The sequence below is a fragment of the Magnolia sinica genome, chromosome 2 (genome assembly GCF_029962835.1).
Source record: "Magnolia sinica isolate HGM2019 chromosome 2, MsV1, whole genome shotgun sequence".
Classification (NCBI taxonomy): Eukaryota; Viridiplantae; Streptophyta; class Magnoliopsida; order Magnoliales; family Magnoliaceae; genus Magnolia; species Magnolia sinica.
In genome coordinates, this window is record NC_080574.1 from 83,017,783 (window position 1) to 83,037,290 (window position 19,508).

At 40.8% G+C, this 19,508-nt stretch overlaps 1 protein-coding gene across 6 annotated transcripts in view; it reads left to right on the top strand.

Annotated features, from left to right (window-relative positions):
- Positions 1–856: 856 nt before the first annotated feature.
- Positions 857–19,508, top strand: part of LOC131237227 (receptor homology region, transmembrane domain- and RING domain-containing protein 1) — an 89,546-nt gene continuing 70,894 nt past the window's right edge. For 2 of the 6 annotated variants that reach the window (XM_058234907.1, XM_058234908.1), the window contains exons 1-2: positions 857–1,205; positions 1,314–1,547. In XM_058234907.1, coding sequence (XP_058090890.1) covers positions 1,082–1,205; positions 1,314–1,547 — 358 coding nt within the window. In that variant the 5' untranslated portion in view covers positions 857–1,081. The remainder of the gene's footprint in view (positions 1,206–1,313; positions 1,548–19,508) is intronic. The other 4 variants (XM_058234910.1, XM_058234911.1, XM_058234909.1 and 1 more) reach the window with 4 other exon arrangements.

The window sequence follows — 19,508 nt, forward strand, 5'->3', positions numbered from 1 at the left end:
TTAATTGATGGGATGTGATGTGATTGATTTGAAAGATTGTCTTGGGTTTGCAAATGCACGGTGTTTTCCTTGAACAGAACACGGGTCCACATCTCCTAGCATGGGTATCGCCTCAGCACGTAATACGCGGTGTTGGAACCGCGGCGACGACACGATTGCAATGATACAAGTCTCGGGTCGAGCCGACTCTGTAATACGAGATATGACTCAGGGTTACGCACAAATACCGGTTATAAATCGCGGGTCGCCGAAATTCGACCGGGAGGACCGTGGAAGCCTACGGAATGGTACGGGTTGAGATACGAGTCTTACATCGTCGATGAAACTAAAAACACATCAAGTAAATTGGATGACGAAAATGATGCTTATAGATTGAGTTCAGATGAAAGAGATAACTTTCTTATATGTCGGCCGGGAAGTCATTACTCATATGGATCATATTAATAAGTTGTCAATGAATTTTGAATGTGTTTAAGGTTTTGTAGTAACAAATATTTTCACATTATTATTTGGTAGCTTGTGATAAGTGTTATACTACTATTGCACCTATATTAGTTCTGACAATCTTGATTTTTTATCATTTTATTATTTTATAATAATTTTTTAAAATAATATTAAAAAAATTATATAACCCAACTTGAATAATTCGCTCAAACCGAATCAATCGTAGCTTAATTCAGCTCGAACCAGCGAGCCGAGGTGAGCTAGAGTGTGAGCGCCAAGACCGAGTCGAGCTGAGCCAAGCTTGGCCTAGCTCGACTCAACTCGACTCGTGTACAGCTCATTGCTTATCCTAGTGGTAATAACCCTTTGAATGGTTTGGATGTGATTTAAAAATCATGGTCGACCCGGGGTGGTTTCAACGGTGGACGGCTCGCATGTATGACCCACCTGAGCTGTGGATTCCTGTTTTATTGTGATGCGTAGAAGCTGATGGACGGAGTGGATTTGTCACGGGCATGTCTGCGGGCCCCACAGCTTCGGACCACAGGAGCTTCCTGCGGCCGGGGGCACGGGCAATTCGCGTCCGACGGAGCGAGGTCCCATTCAAGTCCTCGCCAGTGACGAAGCTCAGAGAGAGATGAAGAAATACTCGTTCCCCGTCATCATCATCGTCTTTTCCTTTGTTCAAATCTCATCAGCGATTGTCCAGTTCAAAACGAAATCCTTCTCCTTCTCTGTCATCGACGCTCCCGCTCCATTCGGTAATCCCTCTCCTCTTTTCTTACCAAACTAGAGGATAAAAGGCTGTTGTTATTAGCAGCACGGGTGTCGGCTTCGTGTAATTTTGCTCCTCCTCTCTGGCTTTTCAGCTGTTCCTGTTAATAGGTCTGGAATTTGTGGAGCTCTTTATGTAGCGAATCCTCCCGATGCCTGTTCTTCCATCCGTAACAACCTTCCGTCATTTGGAAATGCCGATCATGTTCGTTTCGCTCTGATTGTGAGGGGTAACTGCACTTTTGAGGAGAAGGTCAGGAACACTCAAGCTGCTGGATTCCGCGCTGCCATTGTGTATGACGATCAAGACAATCATAATCTGATGTCTAGTAAGTATTTGGGCTGCCTTTGGATGTACGATGTTCTTCGATTGCAAAATGCTTGGACACGTTTGGGTCTCCCGATATTTGCTGCATTAGTTTTTTATTTTTTTATTTTTAATTTCTACTTCAACCTGACTTAAAATGGAAGTAGTCATGATTGAGGATGGATTATTCACATAAAATGAATTTGGACAAATCAAACTTTGGACACCGGCTAGATTTGGATGTGTGCTTGCCACTTGCCACATTGCACTGCATTATGGGAACTTTTCTATGGTTCATAGCATACATTCATGTTGATTGTGGGCCCCATTGTGGATGGATCTGATTACGTCAGTCGAGTTTGGACTTTTCACCATTTTATTTTATAACCACCCATTTGAAAGCTGATGAGCCAGACAGTAATAATTGTCCTATCAGTGTAATCCTATGGCTATGATCCATTCGCAATGGGGGCCATGAGTTATATGGTTTGGATTGGCTATGGATGAAGTGCCACAGTTAAGCCCTATTCACATTGCACTTTTTTGCAACTTTGTAGTACTACGACACAAATCAACTTTAATTGTTTGCATACTTGAAAATCAGGATATAATATTCTCTCCATCCCTTTGATTTCTAGCTGTCAGTACAATCTCTTTTTTAACTGCGATGGTGGCATTTTTTGTTGTGCTTGTAGTCGCATGCTTATGCGCCAGACCCTCATCAAGGGGGCTGTTATGTATTTGAGCCATTATATCACGATGATGCTTTTCTCTATAATGCATGCATGTCATGATGTTCCACATATTACATTGAGGAATTTGTCTACCGTACATGTGCCGCATGAGTGTGTGACCATAGCAACTGTTGGGCTGTCACGTGGGTGGGTTGTAGCTCAAAGTTTGGATTTTGGTAGCCATTTGATAAGTAGTCTGTGAATGGATGGTTTAAAAAGGTATAACAGAGAAAGAGCAGACTTCCTCATTCAACGGGGAAAGTTTACAATGAGAAAATGATTAAAATCATCCAACTGCTGTTGTTCTCTTGGTCATTGCTCCACAAACATGATTACCTGTGTACCACATGTACTAGGACATCTGTCCTGATCACCATAGATGTGAGTCAACAGCTTTTATATATATATATATATATATATATATATATATATAGAGAGAGAGAGAGAGAGAGAGAGAGAGAGAGAGAGAGAGAGAGCAATTTTTTATTTTATTTTTCCACCAAAGGCGACGAAGAATACACATTTGAAATGGGATGAATGATGAATATGGGTATGTACACTTTTCTTGAGCTATATCCCATTTTTGAGATGAAGATTTTACTTCGGTTTAGGAAAACAGGTCATATGTGAAGACAACTAACACAGGAAAGACCTGATAAAAATCTGATCTTGGCGATGGTTAGCTTGGAACCGAAGTCAATGCAAATTCTTTTCAATTCGAAGGAATTGATGCATACAGGCCCATGATCAAGAAGTTATAGCACTGGCACTCAAAGAGTGGACCCTACCACCTTTTTCTTTTTTATAAATAGGCCCCCAAAATCTGGCCAATAAGATTATACTGGCCTGATTTGCAGCATGATCAGATTCCACACCAACATATATGGCTGCGAGAGGGGGGGTGGGTTGGGGGGCTCTTTCTTGATTTAGTTTCCCAATCTAGTTACTTTGTTGCTTCGCAGGTAGAGTAACAACTTTGAAAGGTTTTCTTTAAGTCTACTGTTGAAAAGGCTAGGTTTTATCTCAAAATTCCATGAGAGGAGGAAGATTTCCAAAGATGTTGGGGTATCATTCACTGCATTATTGCCAAATAGAGGGGCTGAAAATCTTGAACCATTAGCTTATGTTAAATTTATGCAGAAGTCTTGGTGGCTTGGTTAAGGGTGCTAGGTGATGTCACCTCAAAGTTGTATGGGGATTTTATCCATGGCCAATGAATTGTTGATGGGGCACTTGTAGGGCATAAGCGTATACACTCCAGGTAGGGAGGGGATCTCCAATGTTTTATGCAAATTTTACTGGGAAAAACCCTACATCCAAGTTGATTGGAACTTCCATGCCTACACGTTGAGGAGATTGGGTATTGTGTGAGATGGAGGTGGGTGTTGGAGAGTGTGTTTCTTTTTGGTGCTTAAAAAAAACTTTTGGTCAAGGAATCGCCAAAATTCTTCGGGGGGTCAACGGGCCCTTGCTAGGGGAATCCTTTATTTGCGTTTCTTTTTGTTGTTGCTAAAGCTCTTAGTATAGTGCTAGATTTTAAGGTGGAGAATGCCCAACTTTGAGTTTCACACTTATAGTTTGCAAATGATACAATCCTTTTCTATTTTGCAAATGCGTCCTTGATCAACAGCTCAAGAAAAGTGTTGAGATGCTTCAAAGAGATGCAAGTACAAAAGATTAATCTCCAAAAATGTGAATTATTAGGAGGGCATGTGGAGGGGGATAAGTTTGTAACCTTGCAGCGATGTTTGGGTTTGAGGTTGGGACACTCCTGTTGACTTGCCTTGGTCTCCCTTTTTTGTGCTGGGAAGCCGACAAACCATCTATTGGATGGTGTCATAGAGAGAGTTGATAGGAAGCTCTCAACTTGGAAAAGAAGATACTTGGCTTTAGTGGGTTAGATCACTTGATGTAAATTAGTCCTTCATGTCCTTATTTCCAATGGCTGATAAGTGTGATCAAGAAGTTTGAGAGAATCTAGAGCTAGGTGTGCAAAAACAGTTACATAACGGTAACGGTGGAAACTGTTACGGGTTACGTAATGGCTGTTACGGAAAAATGGTCCGTAATAGCTATTAAGGGGCTGTAACAAGCGTGTTACAGGCCAATTTTGATTTCTTGTCCAAAAAAAGAAAAAAAAAAAAAGAAAAAAAAAAGAAAAGAAAAGAGTGGCTGTAATGGTTGTTACGTCCTGTATCGTAATGGTAATGATGGCATCTATTACAACCGCAATTACCTTATTGAAAACCTTGATCTATAGGGATCAACCTTGGAAAAACTATGCAAGGGAAGAAGCATAAATTCTACCATGGGTCTGAGGAGATGGTGAATATTTGTTTATGCACTATGACTTTATGAGCAATTTTTGGGGGTTTTCTAATTATTTTGGTTTGTTGGGAGATGCTTGGGACAATTTAGGCCTTCTTTGACTATATTTATGATAAATTTGAACCAAAAGCTATGAAGTGCGTGTTTCTTGGTTATTCTTGTACTTAATGGGGTTACTGATGTTATAATCAAGTTACTTGTAGATGTTATGTGTAGCTAATGTTACGTTCTTTGAAAATACTCCATATTTCTCTGAGGGAGGATGATCAATATAATTTGAAGAAAGTTCTACGAGTCTCCTTTTTACTAGACATAACTTCATCCATGGAGAAGGGTCCTGTGCAACGTGTAGGTCCATCCCTGTAAGTCTACTCAAAAAATTCCAAATGAGGAGATGGAGTCCTCTAGTCTTCTATAAATTCATCTCTACTGAAGATCATTTTCCGGATTTTTTCCCAGTGTTGCTCTTCGTAAGGGTATATGTTCTTATACTCAACATCCTATATCTAACTTTGTTTTCTTTGATGTCTTATCTCCTTCATTTTAAAAATTTGCCTTTGTCTTTGTCGTTCATGTTTGTTCCTTGCTCTTTCTAGGAAGTTCTCAATAGTGATGGGTGGAAATGAGCTATGGAGGAAGAGTTGGCTACTCTTCATCAAAATCAAACTTGGATACTAGTTGAGTTACCTGTAGAAAAACGTGTTGTTGGGTGTCAATGGGTGTATAGAGTCAAATATAATTGTGATAGATTACTAGACCGCTTAAAAACTCGTCTGGTTACTCAAGGATTTTCTCAAACCATAGGATATGACTACCCAGAGACTCTCTTGTGGCTAAGCTTCACCCTGTATGTGTTGTAATGTCTGTTGCTGCAATTCTCGATTAGCCGTTGTACCTTTTTTCATGGAGAGCTTGTTGAAGAAGTCTATAATGGATCAACTGCCTGGCTTTGTTGCTCGGTGGAGTCTGACAAAGTATACCTCTTAACGAAATCAATCTATGGTTTAAAATAGTTTCCCCAAGCTTGGTTTGATAAATTTGGTAAGCTGGTGCTTGAGTTTGGAATGAAATGTAGCCAGGTTGACCATTCTATCTTTCTGCAACATAGTGAGGCAGGTGCCATTGTGTTGCTTATGTATGTAGATGGCATCATCATTAGAGGAAGTGACTATGCAAGTATTTCTAAGTTGAAGAAGTTTTTACAGCAACGCTTATACACTAAAGATTTAGGTTATCTTCAATACTTTTTGGGTACTAGGGTTGCAAGATTAAAGATAGGAATTAATTTGTTGTAGTGAGAGTATGTATTGGATTTACTAGAAGAGAGGTTTTCTGGGTGGCAAGCCTATCGGAACTCCCATGTATACAAATCAGAAGTTGACTATAGATCAAGGAAAACTATCCGATGATCCACGGAGGTATCACATATTTGTTGGAAAACTAATCCAGTTGACGATTACACGACTAGACATCACTTATTCAGTTAGTGTAGTTAGTCAGTTCATGTAGGCTCCTTGTACTTCCTATATGGAGGCTGTGCTTCACATCCTTAGATATTTAAAGGGAGCAATTATCCGTGGTATTCTCTAAAAATGGAATGGACATTTACAAGTTGATGTAGGACATGAAATTCAAATATGATGTACAAGATTTTCAAGCTTTAAATCATGTTAGTTCAGAAACAATTACACAAAATTCCATATCCCACACAAAAGTTCAAGCATTCAATCAAGGGGAATCTATGCAGGCCTAGGCCTACACAAGCTAGGGTTGGATCAATCAAAATTATAGACTAAACAATAATCAGAGGAGGGTAAATTCATCCACACATCCACAGAAATAATTCCCCAATCTAAGAGATTCACAGATTTGAATTCGGGGAACCCTAAGGTTGAAGAAAGGGCGTAAAATTGAGGATTTGAGTAATTTAGGGTTAGGGATTTGGGGAGAAAGAGGGGTGAAAGAGAGGAGAGGGATGAACCAAAGAAGTACCGCACGTGTGGACAACAACAATGGCCCAGACGCACGTGCGTGCGATCCTGGATGCACTTGTGTGGGGCCCACTATCCAGAAAAAGGCCAGCTTGGCCCTGGTCGGCCAGGGGTGGATTCCAAAACCCTCAAATTTTAGCTCGATCTGATGCACAGTTTGTGCGTGGTACTCCGCTGAAGTTTCAGCCCTCCTGCAGGGTCAGGTTCTGGTAATTTGCTTTAAAGAGAAAAACGGCTGCAATAGAGGATGTATTTGAAGCGTAGATGATTGTAGGAGAAGAGAAATATGGATGGAAGAAGGTGGGGGCGAATCGGAATAGGTGTGGCTTCGCACCATGGTAGTCAGCCCTTCGAGGAAGGGAGGGTTTCACACCCAATTGAATCTCCACAACTCAGAAATTTAGAGGAGCAAAAAAATGCGAAAATTTTATTAATCTTCAATGAATAAAAAAGACTACAAGGGGTGCCTATTTATAATAAAACCCTATACTCCAAAACTCGTGCCATGTGCACAACCTATTACTTAGCGACGAAGTAATAAAAAATAATAACTAATCAAAACAATCTAAATTGTCCATGATACTCCTAATAGCAATAATAAGTAAAACCCAAAGTACTAGATTAATTAGAATAGTGGGCCACGATCATGAGAACCCATGGTGGGATTCGCATGACTATCGGGTCCACTCCAACGAACCAAAACACAGTCCTCTAGCTAGGAGGCCCTCCCTGGACGTCGTCATCGATCTAGATCGATGGTGATTGGGCTGGCTCTGGCTCCCCTTCTAACAGGTGGTCTACCACATGTTATTGTATTGTACCTTCATTAGATGTAATTTAGTTACATGGAAAAGCAAGAAGAAAAGCATAGTTGCATGGTCAAGCATAGAGGCGAAATACAAAGCAAAGACCCATATGACATGTGAACTCGTTTGCCGCTTTGCAACAAAAGCATCTTGATTTTTAGATATAACCGATGATAGCACCAACCAGAATCTGTTAGCTAGCACCTTGGCAAGTATCTTGTAGCGGCTCCCAACAAGACTAATGGGATGAAAGTCTGAAAGAGATTCCACTCCCTCCTTCGGAATTAGGGTAATGAATGTGGCCCCTGGCCCTTTGAGTAATCGGCCCTCATCTGCGAACTCCTTAACAAAGTCTACAACTTCTTTCTTGATTTTCTCAAAAGACTTCGAAAAAAGCAATTAGAAAGCCGTCCGGCCTTGGCGCCTTCCACACATAGAGTTGATTGCAAGCTTGATCTCTTCCTCCGAAATAGGCTTCTCAAGTGACACTATATCATCTTCAGAAATAGATTGAAAGGGCAGATTGTCAAGAAGAGGCCTTTGCTCTCCATCTGCTTCAACGGATAATAATTTGGAATAAAAGTCTACAATGGCCGAACAAACTGTCTTTTTCCTCTAATCTTTCTCCATTTGCTATGATGCTACTGATATGGTTGCATCTAGCCTGTGCTCTTGCTATGCTATGGAAGAAAGATGTGTTTCTGTCCCCTTCTTTGAGCCAAACTGCTTTGCACCTTTGCCTCCACATTATTTCTTCTTCCTTGAGATATTTTGAGTACTCTACTGACGATAGAGACCTCCTACTTCTTTCTTCTTCTGAAACCCTCCCCTTTCCTCTTCTTTGATGTCTAATGATTCATTTCATTCTTGATATTGTCTATGTTTTCTGCCTTATTGCTGAAAAATTCCTTCTTCCAATCTGAGAGCTTTGACTCGACAAATCTAATCTTTTGCGCCAATATATAACCAGCCGTGCTTGCTACCAAACATGACTGCCACCAATTTCAAACCATATCCGCGAAAGAGTCCACTTCAAGCCAAGCCAATTCGAACCGGATGGGTTTGAGGCCCCAACTCCCCTTATCTACTTGAAGAAGGGGGTTTGGGGCCCCAACTCCCCTCATTCAGGATGTGGTTTTATTTTATTTTATTTTCGAATTTAAAGGTTTGTGTCCCAATCTCAAATGTTGAGCATGTAGCTCACAGCCAGTAGGGGAATGGGATTGCTCATGCCAAGGGTGCCTCATAATTTTGGAGTTTCTAGGGGTTTCTTTCCAAAACTTGAGAAAAGATAGGATGGGCTATGACATGTAAGCAGGATCAAATAAGGGGTAAGTAGCTCCGTTTCTAAATCACCTACCCGATTGTTTAGCAGAGAGACTGGAGGGGCCTTGATTGGAGAAGGTATTCATATCATTCTTTGTCCCCATTTTGACTCATGAAGGGTCTTTGTGGATGCATTCTGGTAGGATATCCCAGCCCCTGACTGTTTTCATCCTGCATGATGTTATGAATCTGTTAGATAAGTCGTCCCGTCCCCTTTCATTCCCTCATTTCTGTTTTTGGGGGTTAGATCCCCTCAACGCCTTGGTAGGGAACCATTCTATTGGCGTGGGAGGGACAATCAGTTCAAGCCTTGAAAGGGGAAGCAGCGAGTTATGAGGCTAGGGGTTCGTCTCCAAGGGCTTGAGTGTCTTATAGAAGCAGTTGGGAGCATTCTTCAAGCCATTGGGAGAGGAGATCCTGCAGTGGGGTCGGTCACCAGTTTAGAACAATTCATGCTACTGAGCTACATGCCTGCAAGCAGTGTCTTTAGCCTAGGAAATTTCTGAGGCAAGTTCTGGGTTGATCAGCTAGAGCAGAAGAAAGCAACTTCCAAACAGGACGTCCTGCTGGGTGAAAATACTTTTTTGTTTGAATTGTGCCAGAAGTTTTAAAAGAGGAATGGATTCAGGATATTCTAGGGAGAGTGGGGAAGCAGTAAGGGTCTCATTTTGCATAAATAAAGAGGAATATGTAGCCCTTTTCGAATATTTTGGAATGGCAGGATAGATGAATAAATGAATCAGGCGAGGTATTGCTGCCCTCGACAAAAGATTTTGGGGGTTTATAGGAGCTACAGAATCTCAGTTCCTCTGTAAATTACAGTAAGAGAAGGGGAGGACACAGGGAAAGGGTAGGGAAGGGAAAGGAGACTGTAAGTGTTGTCGAATGAAGATCCTAATAAGGAAATTCAGGGGAGGATGGGGTGTCTTGGTAAGAGAGCACAGATTAGTGAACTTTGTAGGTGCCAGAATTTTCAGACAGTGACTTTCCAAAAAACAGAAGTGCAGGCTATATCCCAAGACATGATCATATGAGGTTGTGGGCCCATGGATGCATTTGAGGTGTAAGCCTACACATGGCATATATGTAGGCTCACGCACAATAGTTGGTGGACCCCACAGGCTTAGTGGACACACTCCTATAGAGTAGATTTGTTTTAATTGTTTCCTTATAACAGATCACTCTGGTTTTAGTCAGATTGCTTAGTTTAGTTTGCTTTCTCTTCCTTAGTTTCTTCTTGAGGAGAGAATCCTATCTCACAAGTTTCTTCTCTAGTAGAGAATCCTCCCTCACGACTACTCATATTGGGAGAAACCACCTATATATGTGTTACTTGGGAATATTTTCTATTAGTGAAGTGATTTGTTTCATCTCAGTTTTCTAGCAATTGTGCTGAAGGAAACTGTCAATTCCCTGCTGGGTCACTTGCAGATGTATCATTTTCATTGGGTTGTGAAGATTGTTGCTGAGATAGTTTGCCAATCTCACTCCAGATCTATCCAGGTATGTGTAAGGCTCACAAAGATGCTCTTAAATCGTCCCGTATCTCTTCCTTCCACATTCTCGAGTGGATCAACACTTAACCCATTTCGGATTTGCATCATACATCCCAAAAGGTTGGTTAAAGGATAAAATGGGTTATGGGCTGTAAGTTATGTCTGGGCATGGATTGATTTGGGCTGGAACTGTTGTTTTGTGACTGGATTTAGGGATGGGGTTGGTTTGGTAGAGGGACTGTTATGAAGGCAGATTCAAGGGTTTTATTGGTTTATCAGGTTGCAGGGGCAGTTTAGGTACACATTGAGGGGCCAGCAGGTGACCGAGTATGGGCTGTAAATATGGACAGACTCTGCAATTTTCTACTGGTGATCAGTGTCAGGTGTGGGACCATCAATTTGTAGAGTAAGGGAACATAAGCCTGCAACATGCTACGGTTAAAGATGATTGGCCTTGAAAAAAGGGTTTGTTTAGGGTTTCAGGGCTGTAAGAACCTGAGGTTGATGGATATGGGCTGTTTAAGAGTTACAGTTAGGTCCAGGGAGAGCAACTAGGCCTACACTTAGAGGTATATATGGGTTGGTTGCAGATTTGGGTAAAATTTGCTACAGTTGAGATCGGAGTCTTGGCATGAGAGTCTCAGGATTTGAAGTCTCAAAGGGACTGTTAACAGATCTTTGGTGGGTTAGGGTTTTAAATCTGAATACAGGCTACATTAGGGGCTGGGAATCAGTTGAAAGGGGAAGTTTTGGGGTTTAACTGCATACTGGGTTATGGAAATTGGGGAAAACTGGAAGCGGGTTTACGAGTTGAGAACTTGGGGAAATGAGAATTGGGACTTGGTGTTAAGGGAATTGAGAGGCGAAATGATGCAGGACCGATGTATGAACCAAGTAGCATGTGAGATCAAATAACCAAATTAAGATATGCAACAAAAAAAAAAAAGAAAAAACAAACGTCGCTATATTCATCACAAATATCATGAAAATCAAAAGAAAATCATGCATAATCCTGACCTAAGCTACCAACATCGTAACATAAGATTATTAAATAAAAAAGAAACTAAGATCTAATGGATGTATGGACATCCAATTAGCATAAAGTATAGTCTATTTCAAAATAGGAAACCTAATACAACCTAGGGTAAAAATTAGAGTTTGGATAATTTTGGAAAGTAGGAAAATTAGGAAATTTAGGTTTAGGGTTAGGGTTTTGGGGATGACAGAAAGGGGTTTTGTTAATGATGGTGGGAAACCAAAAGGGGCAGGCGGGATTCACTCGTGTGGCCGTACAGTCACACTTGTGGCGTGGGTGATGGGGACATCTCGCACACACGCACCCCCCCACCCCCCCCCCAAAACGCACGTACACAAGGAGGGCGCCACCATCGATGGCGACATCCATGGAGGGCCTCCTGTTAAAGTCTGTATTTTGGTTCCTTGGAGTGGACTCGATCATCATGTGGATCCCACCATTAGATCTCATGATCGTGACCCACTACTCCAGATGATCTAGGATTTTGAGTTTTGCTTATTATTGTTATCAGGAACATCATGGACGATTTAGATTGCATTGATTAGTTGTTATTTTTGTTACTTCGTCTTTACGTAATAGGTGTGCACATGGCGCGACTTTTGGGGTATAAGGTTTTCTTCTAAATAGGCAACCCCTTGTAGGGTTTTTCTCATCGAAGATTATGAATAAAATTCTGCGTTTTCCTGCTTCTCTAATTCTCTGAGTTGTGGAAATCTAATTGGGTGTGAAACCCTCCTTTCTTCGAAGGGCCAACTACCGTGGTGCGAAGCTACACCCATCCCAATTTGCCCCCACCTCCTACTCTTTATATTCATCATCTCCCATAGCCATCCCATCTCCAAATCCATCCCTTTTTGCAGCCAATCTTCCTTCTACAATAGATTTGCAAAATTAGGCCCTGCAGGAGGGCTGAAATTTCTGCGGAGTACTGTGCACAAATCAGACATCCAATCGACGTGAAACTTGGCTGAAGTGGACCTCCCCTGGTCGACCAGCATCTAGCTGACTGATTTAAGATTCGTGGGCCCCACGCACGTGCGTTAGGTTCGGGCTGCTGTCCACACGTGTGGATCACCTCGGGTTCGTTTCTCTCCTCTATTTCACCCCTCTCATATTTTTTCCCTAGCCCTAACCCTAGATAATTCTAAATCCCAAGTTCTATTCCACTTTTGCAAATCTTAGGCTTTCTCGATTTGAAACGTGTGAATCCCTTAGATTGGGAAATAATCCTTTGCATGTGTGGATAAATCTAGTCTCCTTTGAGCATTGTTTGGTCTGTAATTTTAACTAGTTCAATCCTAACATGTGTAGGCTTGGACCCTCGTAGATTCCCCTTGTTGAATGCTTGACTTTATGTGGGATTTGGAATTTTTGTGATTGATTCAAAGTTAGTATGATCTAAAGCCTGAAATCTTGTATATCATATTTAATTTTCATGTCTTGCATCAGTGGGAGGATGGGTTTGGGTCGGTTATGATTTGGACTGTGGATGGGTATGAGAAAGTTGGATTTGGGGGAAGATGAAGATCTGGGATGAGAGAATTAAGAACTTGAAGAAAATACCTGGATGGGGGAGAAAAGAGAAGATGGTGTGGGGATAGATGGAGACCTCGCACATCTGTTAATGAAGATTAGCCTCACACCGATCTTCCTTCCAAATCGCATGGAAGTATCTTCAAATTGCATGAAGATGGGAAAAGAAAGTAAGAGCTTCTCTCTCTCTCTCTCTCTTAAATAATTATTATCACAAAATCCAACCCCCTTGTGCTTTTATTATTAAAAATTCGGAATTAAAATTTTAGCATAAATACAATTATGCCACTCACTTTAAGTGAAGTGGCCCATCGTCCAAAATAAGAAAAGTAAAACATTTTTTTAATCAATCTCAACCATCAAATAAATCATAAAAATAACAAAAAACATAAAGAAAGCAAGATCAAAGCCCAAGGGGCCTTGATCTAAAAGATTTGGTCGCCCGATGGCCTGATCGACAAGATCCAACAATTGGATCGACATGAAATAGCAATCTTATGACTAAAATGATCTCCTAAGCAACCCACATGCATCATCACAAGGTGAGGTCTTCCTGATGCACGTCCAATGCATGTGGGGTCTTCAAAAAGGCTCGGCGGGCCCCATTTGGAACTTGTCTCCCATCCACAAAGAAAGCTGCGCTGATGTGGGTGGTCGTCTCTGTCCCTGGTACATCTGAGTAGGTCCTCCTATGCCCCCATCATTTCCCCTCGGCTGAGGAGATTTCACCTCCGGCGAAATAAAGCTATAGCGATGCTCGAGGAGATTTGGGTCTCATCGCTGAACCTTTGCCTCTATGATCCACATACTGTCTGATTTTGATTTGCCCTTCCACTTGACAAGGTACTCCTGGTAACCACCATATCATGTGGAAACTGCTTTTTCATCTAAGATATCCTCCATCTCTTCTTTTCTCATAGGTATGGATAGGGGTGTACACGAACCGAGCTAGCTCGGTTAGCTTGCTCGACTCGACTCGAAAAAGCTTGATTCGAAGCTGAGTTCGAGTCGAGTCGAGCTGATTTTTTGAGCTCGAAAATGAGTTCGAGTTGGCCCCAGCTTGACTTGGATCGAGCCCAGCTCAAATCAAACTTGGATCGAACTAGTTCGGTGACTCGGTTACTTTGATATTGATTTTGCTCACCAAGTGTTTGATGAAATGACTCAACGAAGTGTGGCCGGTGGCAAGGAAGGTATGTATATGAAACAAATACCCTTTTTTTCTTGATTTTTATGTTTCTTAGAAGGTGTTTGATAAAATACCTGTAAAACCATTGTTGCTATTTTACATACACTGGGAGTCCAGGTGCTTGTGAAAATGCTGCACAAGCGAACTCGACTCGAACTGGCCTGAGCTGCTGACCGAACCGAGCCGAGCTGGCCAGTCAGGCTCGAGGACCGAGCTGAGCCGAGTTCGAGTTGAGGTCAGCTAGTGGCTGAGCTAAGTCGAGCTGAGGCCAGCTCAACTCGGTTCGACTTGATGTACACCCCTAGGTATGGATGGTACAGATGGTAAAGGTTGAGAAGAGGGTTTTGGGATAGGTCACGGGCATCATCATCAAAGTTTATGTGAGGGTTAGGGGAATGTCTATAAAACAGTACATGATCTTCCATACTAAATGTGGAACTGATACCCATGTTAGGTGGAAGATCTATCAAGTAAGCATTCGAACCCAGTCTTTTCAAGATTTTGTATGGTCTAGTGTTACGGGCTTGTAATTTTATTTTTTTTTATGGTTCTCTGTGGAAACCCTTTTAGACGTATTTTAATCATGACTTCATCACCCATAACAAACTCTTTAAACCTATGGAGTGAGTCAGCAATCATTTTGCATGTTTCATTACTTGTATACTTGTATTGATTCTTTTTCTAATCTCCACATGCAAGTCATGCATATGTTGTGTAGATGCATGTGCAGACTCTGAAGGCCTATGGAACACAGAAATGGGTATGTAATCTATAGGGGTCCTAGGCTCATCTACTTGTCTTTCCAAATCTACTTCCTCCCCATTACTCATTTGATCATGATGAAGGTTTGGTAGAGTCAATGCGTGAATGTCCCGCACGGGTGTAAGCTCATAAGGTATGCCCTCTGGAATAACAACACTGGACTCGTCCAATACCAGACGCACCTCAGATGGAAGCTCTATACTACCCTTAGGTGTAACCTCAGGTGGCATCTCCATAATAACCTTAGGTGTAACCTCACTTGCCACGTGGGCATGCAACGTCAAATCAATTTTAGTCTCTCTTTCAGACTCTTTGGCATTAACTATAGGAAGAGACTCAAGCTGAAGTTTCGTCACACCTTTAGGACCACGTTTCTTGGCGTCCTCCTTTTCCGAGGTGCTTTTGGGTAGGAGAGGCTTTAAGACAATCCTTTTGCCTCCATATAGAAACGAACACGTATTTGAACGACCGAACAGTGTTGCGTCCCTGTCATATAATCAAGGCTTGCCTAAAATGATGTGACCTATATCTATAGGCAAAACATCACTCCACAACGTGTCCGTATAGGAACCAAACTGTATAGGAATGAGACAACGCTAAGAAACCAGAATCGAAGATGCATTAACCCATGAGACTCGATAGGGCTGAGGGTGAGGAACGACTAGCATACCTAAGCGGTCCACGGTACGAGTAGATACCACATTGATGCAACTACCACTATCAATGATCACCTTGCAGTTTTTGCCACCGCACTTGGCATATGTTTGTTTTGAACATAGATCTACCACTTTCAGCTATATTTAAATTATTTTCTTATATTCAAGTCATTTTTATCCATTTTCTTTAGGTATTTTGGTGACATTACTTGGACTTATCTTCCATATATGAATATATGATAATTGATACTGCTGGTAGTGTATATCAAATTATCAATGATATGCATGGACTTATAGTCCTAATGTCTTATGTCTTTTACACTTTAATTATTATCATTTGATTTATACTTCATAGTTAATACTTGAATCTTTATGCTTAATAGTCCAATACTTAATAGATAATCATATTAGAAATATATGATATCAATTTCTAACATATATAACTATTTTATACCTTAAAAAATCAACACAACACCTTACAGTAGGTCAACCCGTCGCGACGGTATTTTTACTGAAGAATGATCTGATACACCATTGAATACATGGTTAAAACATTACCCCAAAAAAAAAAAAAAAATTAAAATAAAATAAAAAATGAGTGATAGGTTCTTGGATATCTCAAATTTTATTTTATTTTTTTTTCTAATTTTCCGTATTCTTTTGCTTAAAAAAATTTCTAGCTGATATGGACCCAATATTGATACACGACCCTATATCATATCATTTATTGGCTGAGCCAATATGATCGCTGATACTGATATTCAGAACCATGGGCTGAACTAGGCCGAAGATCCATGGGTCAGGCCCAAGCTCATTAAGCCCAAGCCCAAGCCCTCGTCCCACGACTAATCCATCAATAAGGAGGCCCAAGCCTCCTATTTAGGTAGCTAGCTATGCAAAATCAATCAACTAAATTTTCTTAAATTCATTCTTATCCCTTCTTCTTTTTTTTCTTTTCTTTTTTTTTTTATTTTTTTTTATTTTTTTTTTTATTTTTTTATTTTTATAATAAGTCATTGTTTGTCAATGACATTATAAACCTACTTTCTCTATATGTCTAAGGAGCCTATTTAAGGGCTTTACATGAGGTAGTCACAAGGCACCTTTGAATTGAATAAAATATCTGAATTTTTCTTTCTGCTTTGTTTGTGGTTCTCATGCTTAGATTGAAGGTGCATATGTTTGGGCAGATCCTTCTAATCAGTCAGCTATGCCAAAATGGCAATATCATGCTCACGCGATCGACCTGAAATTATGCTCATTTCATCATCTGACTACATGATCAGTTGACATTTATTAGACGATGAAAAATATCCACTAGTCTTGTTTCAATTAAAAAAGTGTCCAAAAATCAACAATCGTTAAAACAATTCGATTTTGGGACCATAACTTAATGGCAGCGAGTCCCACAATTTAATTGATTTACTTCGAGTTAATATATGCCATGTGTACAATTTTCTGTGTGCAACCACTAGAGTAGTTTAAACAAATCACCCTTTTAAAACTTGGCTCACAAAGGGCCACGTATGTATTTTGGCTTGAAAAGCAGAGAGAGAGAGTGTGGGGGCAATGTAGTAGAGAGAGCAACACAATGGAAGAAGAGGTATGCATTATTATTTTTTAACTTAAAAAATCATTTTATCTGGTTACTGTGCATAATGGCCTTGGCCTGTTATGCTAAGTTGTAACGCAGCACCATTATAGGTTTGTACAGCTGTTATGGCCCCATAACGGTCCCTTTTTTTTTTTCTTCTTCTTTCAGGCAGGCTGTTTTGATCCTGTATAGCGTAACGAATTAACTGATATGGCACACCTTGGATACTGCTACAAACCTACAGCAAGTGATAGAGGTAAAAGCTGGTGGACTTTCCTTCACCATTTTTTTTTTTTTTTTGCTTAAATCGAAGCTCCAATGTGGATATAGAAAGAGGAAAGGAAATAAGTGGGACTAGATAGCAGAAAGATCCAGTTTCAGGGCATCTCCAACAAACATAAAGCTGAGAATGAAAGCCTGTCTAGTAGAGAACATCAGAGATCCATTTATGTGGCGAAGTCAAGGGTATAGGTGGCTGCTAGGGAGACATGTTTGGGGCTTATGACTAGAAAGTTTGGGCATCTAAACAGATGGTATTGAGTGACTTACAGCTGTCCTCCATGCAACCATCAAGACCAGTGGTTAATAGGGGGTCTCTATCTTCATGGAATTGAAACGATTCAAATCAGGCCTTTTTAGAAGTTTCCTTAAATTCCCGCAATGGCCTGGTATTGCGTTAGGCCAGGGAACCCATCTTTGCAAGCAAAGATATCTTTGACTAATGCTTGCCTGATGAAGCAGGAATATAGGAACACGTATTCGAATCCCACGGATAAAAACAAGGCATTTGGCCCACCAACAACATGGTTGGGATCCCAAATATTTTAGGGAAGATGGTTCTAGTCAGATATTCGCTCATTCATGGAAACAGTGGAGCAATTCTAGCTCAATCTACGTCACTAGCGGAAGGTGTTGTGGGTTCCAACCCATGGCTCAGTGTAGATGGCGTGTTTCAACACTGATGTCATGGGGGGACAATTAGCGACTGAAGTGTCACAAGACAATGGGGTGGCTGGCAGGCATGATTCTTGCTTAGGATGCCATAGTCTCTAGGATCTAACGACTGTTCAACAGAGCATCAGATTCAAGATGCCGGTTTAGAAGGGCCTATTATTATGACGTGCAAAGAGGCAAAAATGCAAATTGTTGAAATTGAAAATCAAGAAGAAAAAGATAAGGAGCAATATAAAGAATGAGCTCACATAGAAGGACAAGCATGCGGGGAAAACGGTTGGAACAGCCAGTCATGATCCTGATCGGCTGGTGAGTGTTGTCAAAGCTCCATGGGAAAAGAAGAGTCCCAAAACCATCTACTCGCTTAAGCCAAATAAGCTCGAAAAAGTGACCTCTCCATCACTTACTTTTAAGAGCTTTTTTGCTAGTTTCTAAAAAAATAAAATAAAATAAGTGGTAAAAGTTAGAGCTAGACCTTGTGGACTCTTGTGGACCTAGACCTTTTTGCTGCAGAAACATGTGTTTGGAGCGGCACTATTTTCTCAAGCTGATAGAATAGTGGAAATCTTTCTCGGTGGAAAGAAGAGCTGGAAGAAATTTACTTCAAAACTTAAAATGCTCAAAGAGAAGTTGAGAAAATGGATTAAGGAGACATTCAGGGACATCAATGCTTGGAAAGATCAACTAATGGAGGAAATTGCTGCCATTGGCAGCTCGGAAGAGGACTGTAAGCTTTCAAACGAAGTCTAAAGAAAAGAGAAGACTGATAGTAACTTGGGAAGAGGTTTTGAGGAAAGAAAGAATAACCTGGACACAGAAATCACGTATGGTGCATCAGGGAGAGAAAAATTGCCAGTTCTAGGAGAAGAGTGAACCATCTATCTACAACTCAGGACAGTAATGTCAGCATGCAGAGAAGAGATAAGTAGGTAGATCACTAATCATTTTCAGAATATCTTTTATTGAAGAATTCCTGACAAGATCGGACCTTGGAATCTCCCTTTTGACTCTCTTAGTGAAAGGACAGTTCTTGAGGAGAATTTTGCTTTGGACAAAATTCAGCAAGCCATGTTTGAAGCAGATCAGGTGCCAGGTCCAGATGCACTTTGGTATTTTATCATAGGTGCTGGGAAATTATTAAAGAAGACCTAATGCTTGTACTGGAGGAGTTCTATGAAAGAACTATTATTTGTTTGGGATATGATTGCCACCTTCATCACTTTAATCAATAAGAAAGAGATTCCAAAAATTGCTGGGCAGTATCATAACAAACAAATTATGGTGGAATGCTGGCATTGAGATTCCAAAAATTGCTTGGCAGTATCATAGCTTCAGACCAAAGTTCTTTCATAGTGGAGAGAATATCATGGAAGGGCCTTTCATAGCACGAACTGGTGGGCAATTATTTTTTTAAAAAGGGAGTGGAACTGTTTTGTTCTCAAAGTAGATTTGGAAAAGGCATACGAATGTGTAAACTGGAATTTTTAGACTATCTTCTTAGCTAGATGGGCTCCGAGGACAGATGGAGCAGATGAATCAGAGCCATCATTTCATCAGCTTGGTTCTCAGTTTTAATCA